This window comes from Mesitornis unicolor, unplaced genomic scaffold (assembly GCF_000695765.1).
Source record: "Mesitornis unicolor isolate BGI_N332 unplaced genomic scaffold, ASM69576v1 scaffold15341, whole genome shotgun sequence".
Classification (NCBI taxonomy): domain Eukaryota; kingdom Metazoa; phylum Chordata; class Aves; order Mesitornithiformes; family Mesitornithidae; genus Mesitornis; species Mesitornis unicolor.
Window position 1 is genome coordinate 1 of NW_010165921.1, and position 5,411 is coordinate 5,411.

The 5,411-nt window shown below is 37.3% G+C and overlaps 1 protein-coding gene across 1 annotated transcript in view; it reads right to left on the minus strand.

Annotated features, from left to right (window-relative positions):
- Positions 1-77: 77 nt before the first annotated feature.
- The window catches only part of LOC104548701 (voltage-dependent calcium channel subunit alpha-2/delta-1-like), a gene marked incomplete at its 5' end in the record, with an annotated part of 39,265 nt that continues 33,931 nt past the window's right edge, over positions 78-5,411 (minus strand). Inside the window, 5 exons of the mRNA XM_010194796.1 lie at positions 78-211; positions 355-410; positions 4,004-4,056; positions 4,147-4,299; positions 4,910-4,981. Coding sequence (XP_010193098.1) covers positions 78-211; positions 355-410; positions 4,004-4,056; positions 4,147-4,299; positions 4,910-4,981 — 468 coding nt within the window. The remainder of the gene's footprint in view (positions 212-354; positions 411-4,003; positions 4,057-4,146; positions 4,300-4,909; positions 4,982-5,411) is intronic.

A 5,411-nucleotide genomic window follows, 5' to 3' on the forward strand; every position in this document is an offset into this window, starting at 1 on the left:
TATATAACCCAAATATCTATAAATATAGATTTATAAATATAAATATAACCAAAGTTATTATTCATTTTGAAGAAAATTTACCTGGAGCAGTTTATACAGTCTACAATCCCCCCAAAAGATTTATCATCATTTTCAAAGAAATACTGAGTTTGCTCAGTGATACAGCTTGTTTTAGGCAGGGCAGCACCGAAATCATCATCTTCCATATCAGCTGACAGAAAGAAGAAAATAAATAAATAAACAATGACATTTTAAAATCACAGACTCAATGAGGAGATCCAAATATGGCCTCCAGCCTAGATTCTTACCTTCTACTTCACTCAAAGTTGACTCTTTAACATTCTCTTGACTTACCTGCCTCAAGGAAACGTGGAAAAGTCAAGCTCAAAAACAGCTGCTGTAAGATAGACCTGAACACAGAAAGACAATATATATTTGTAAAAGGCTTTTTGTCTTCTTTCTATTTTACTCAGTCCTTAAAACCTACTTAAATAAGAGTAATTAATAGAATCCTCAGGGCTAAATATGCTTTTGTCAGTTATTAAAGCTACGACTCTGTAAACATTAGTTTGACTCTGGTTTTCTTTCCACACTTTCTCCCGCATCTTCTTTCACACTGATCTTTTATTCTACTGTTGAAATTTGCTATCATTTGTGCCCATAACTCACATAATGGAAACGTTAGCATGCCATCCATGTCCCCCTCTTATACCTCTGTGGGAGGTGGAAGAGGCATGTTGGTGTTCCTCTAACACTTAAACCAACTACAACTCCTTTTGAACACTCTCAGGGAAAATGGTCCTGAATTAGATACTTTACATTGATTAAGGCTCATTAAATTGCTGAGAAGGAGATGAACACTAGAATATTACAAGTGTATTATAAAAGTGGTTACAGTAGTTGTTGGCTTTTAAATTAATTTCTATTCCTGCTCTTGAGTTATGGAATATATTTTCCATCTAGATGCTGCCAAAACAGCCTTAAAGAACTCAATTTATTTCAAATTATTTTTCTTCACTCACAATCACATTTTTCCTATTTACTTGAAGCAAGCACTGTTTTGCCACACACATTATCCCCTTCTCCTCTACCAAACTGTTATAACAGGAATTGCAGTAGTTACATTCCTTGACTCCCTGTTTCTGCTTAAACTTTTTTAAGTTGCATTTTCCTCTCGTCATGTTTTAGGTTTGCTTCTACATACAAATATGACCTGATCTCTCCTCATCTCATTCTGTTCTAACAACTGTTCAGCAAAGAGAGAAGACTGTGTAACTTTATTGAACCTCTAAGGTTTTTTTCCTTTTCTCCTTATCCAGCATGATCCATGTGTAATGAAACTCAATCTGCCTGTCACCTTTCTAGTGGAGATATCGCCTGAAGGACCTCTGGATTCACATCCACAGCTTTGTGCCTTGAATCGTCAGATGAATATTGCACCAGCCGTTGTAGATGAAAAGAGACCTGATACCATTCAACAGTGATGCAATTTGCTGACAGAAAACAGTAATCCTTCGTAAGGGCTTAACACAGAATTTATAGGTAACTGAGTGAAAAAAGCAGTCTGGGAAAGCTGTAAAATCTTCTGAGTTAAAAGAGCATGACGGACCAATGATACATACTCTCTTAACTGAATGCTGATGTAGCCCATATAGATTTTCAAAATTATCACTCACACCTTTATCCTACATTGTTGCCTGAAACACTAGAGTTCTCTTTAATAACCTGATTTCTCTTATTTCTCTGCATTTGCTTTTGCCAGATGCCTCACTGAATCCATTTTGATCAGCCCATTTCACTCTGCCTGTTTAATGGCCTTCTCTGCCTGCTTCTGACCTAGATTCCATTAAAAACATGCCCACAGAAAGTACTTTCATGTGGTGCTTTCAAGTTAAACATCACACAAAATAAACCTCAGGTCTAAATTGAGTCCAGACCACTGAGTTTGATTTGAACACTGATAAACTAGAGTTTCTCTGTTTCAGAAGAGCTCAAGTTTCCCTTCTGGATTATTGCCCATCTCCAGTTTTTGAGGTTTGCTGTGGTCAAAGAAAACAAGATTTTTGTTGTTGCCGTTAACAGAATGTAATCAACAATAAAGACCTACATACGATGTTTGTACATACTATATGTTCGTTCAGCTGCTATATATTTTAACTCTTAGCTTCATAAAGTAGGTAATTTATTCCAGCTTGATAATCATTATAAAAAATAAGCATCATGAAACTTTAGAAAAAGAAAGTCTCCAAGGGTGCAATTCACATGAATGCAAAAGTATCATATCAGCCCTGACTACTTATCTCACTTGGTGCTGGGGTAAGCAGCCAGTAGGGGTGTCTAGCTATATGGCTCTGAAATAGCTAAAATTATTTCTGTGGCTATTATTAATAAGACAGAAACCAAAGTAAAAAGAAAAGAAAGCTCCTAAATGGATCTTTAATTTTAAAACGTATTCAATATTGTGATTGTGAAAGTTAAACCTAATTACTGGTGCAAACCTGCCTCTCTCAAGGTCAATCCCCAGACTTCACAACAGTGCAAATGTACCAACTTTTCCCTTCAGCCACAGAAAATGCTAGGACATGTGACTACAGAATTACACAAAATGCTTTTTAGATACTTGCTTCCTTGAAATAGTTCAATAGAGCTTTTCACACTCCATTTCACATTCAGTCTGACCTTGGTGCCAGGGAAGGTTATGGGACACGCCACCTTGAGTGCCATCATTTGACATATACAGGACAACCAGAAAATCAGGCCCAGTCAACATGGGTTTATGAAAGGCTGGTCTTGCTTGACTAACTTGATCTTCTTCTATGACAAGGTGATCCAATCGTGGATAAGGGAAAGGTTGGATGTTGTCTACTTATAATTTAGCAAAGCCTTTGGCACCATTTCCCACAGCATTGGAAAAACTGGCTGCTCAAGGCCTGGACAGGTGTACTCTTTGCTGGTGAAAAATCTGGCAGGATGGTCAGGACCGAATTGTTGTGGTGAACGGAATTAAATCCAGTTAGAAGCTAGTCACAAGTGGTGTTCCCCAGGGCTCACTACTGGGGCCAGTTCTGTTTAATATCTCTAATTAATAGAGATAGGCCAGTTCTATTTAATATCAGTCATCTGGATGAGGGGATAGAGTGCACCCTCAGTAAGTCTGCAGACACCACCAAGTTGGGCAGGAGTGTTGATCTTCTTGAGGGTAGTAAGGCTTTACAGAGGAATCTGGCCAGGCTGGATTGATGGGCTGAGGCAAACTGTATGATGTTCAACAAGGCCAACTGCCGAGTCCTGCACTTGGGTCACAACAACCCCATGCAATGCTACAGGCTTGAGGATGAGTGGCTGGAGAGCTGCCCGGAGGAGAAGGACCTTGGCAGTCTTGAGTTAATGGTTAGACTTGATGATCTTAAAGGTACTTTTTAACCTAAACAATTCTATGATTCTATGATTTTCAAAGCATTTACTATAATTAACATGATAATCTTTAACTGAATCATGGTATCAGGTAGCATATTGGTTATCCTGCAGTCTGAAGCAAGAGTTCTTTCTATTTTCTAATAGATAAGCTTTATCTATTTTTGTAAAATGATTCACTGAAGACATAACACTATTTTCTTAAAACTCCTTGCTAGAAAAAGGGAAAGATGATATTCTGAAATAGGGAACCAAGTGATCAATAATTCCATATGTAATAATTTCATCTGAACCTTCACATCTGCCAATCAGACCATTAATCCCAATGCTGCGTAATGAAGCTGACTTTGTAGAGTCAGAACACACAATTAAAAAACCTAGCAAGAGTAGTATTGAGTCGAACTCTTGAAAGAACATTGAATTTTCCTAGGATTTTGGAGACATAGCTAAGAATTTTCTGCATGAAAAACTGCAGAAATAAAGAGTTCAGAGCAGTCTGGGAAGTGTGGAGGGGGAGAGACTACTATGGTCTCAGTCTACTGAATAATTCTAGTTTGGACATAGAGATTTCTGAGAAATGTGCACTTACCAGGCAGCTGCCGAAGCCCACCATCCTAGATGCAAAATATCTGTTATCGTAGGCTGGGAAAAAAACAACAGAGATTATATTATTCGTATAAACACCTCCACACTTTTAAGGGAATGTCAGTCACCTCACAAGGGACTACGGACCACATAAGCAGAACGAAGTCCAGCTCCTTGCTTTGGTTCTTCTTCAGGATCGCAGACAGATTGATAGTCATACGACTTGTTAAAGGCATACAGGGACATGTTAATCAGGTTTCGCATCAAGCCAGGATCAATTTCACCAAAGAATCTTCCAATCTGATGAGGGAGAATATACAGAGAAAAGCTAAAGTATTTCCAAGTATTTTTCTCACTAAAAAGTGAACAGTTCTGATTCCCTGCAACACCATTATTTCCCCTACACAACTCATCCAGTTGTGCTGCTTATGTATTTATTTCTTTGTTTGACTATTTCTCTCGCAAAAGCTTGATTGAAGAACTCCTGTTAGACAATAATTGTTAAATGTACTATCAATGAGGCCACCCTACTTGGGGAAGAACAAAAGGAATATAAGAAGGTGCGTGGATACCACACTACTTGCGCTCACTATCGTAAGTCCATCGACAGCCTCCCAGCCTAAGGGCAGAGCATAAAGAACACAACTTGGTAGATGTCTGTCATCCTGAACCATAAATAAGACTGCGAAAAAGACTAAGAAAATAAGTGGAATTTCTGACATGGCAAATTCTTTGCGATTCAAAAATGTTTTTCAATTTCTGCGCTGTTCTTTCAAACTCTGATGGGCAGGATATACATAAATAAAATAAATATTATATTCTTAGGGTTAGCTGAGAGTGAAATGCTAATTTTTTCTCATAAAACTTGTCCCTACTGTGTTTCATATGCTGTACTTAAAAATATACATACCTGTTGTGTGTATTCATCTCGATTTGACATCAAAAGAAATCCACCATCATCAAGGATAACACAGTCCACATGCTATTACAAGAAAGTAAAATATGTTTTGCAGAAAGGATTTGTCAAGAGAACACTCTGTAAGAAGCTATTTTTTATTCAACACTTAAAGAGTATCTTCAAATCTATGTGGCTCAGGATAAATCACAACCCCATAGCCAAAGGCCAATAATAAACTATAACAAGTAGCATTATCAGTATTATAAAAGTTTGTAGAGATCAAAGGATTATTTGTGGCTTAATTTCATAAAAAATTGTTTTGTAAATTTTTATTTGCTCAATACTTTGTTAGTTCTCAGAATATTATCCTTATTAAATCTGATTATAATTGAATCTTAACTCATAATAAGGGACTACAGCTTTTTGTGTGCTTCAGCCATGCTTAAAGTCCTTTTCCATTTGCAACTTTCAAGGGTAAAAGTCTTAAGGGCAGACTTTCAGACTGCCATTCCTG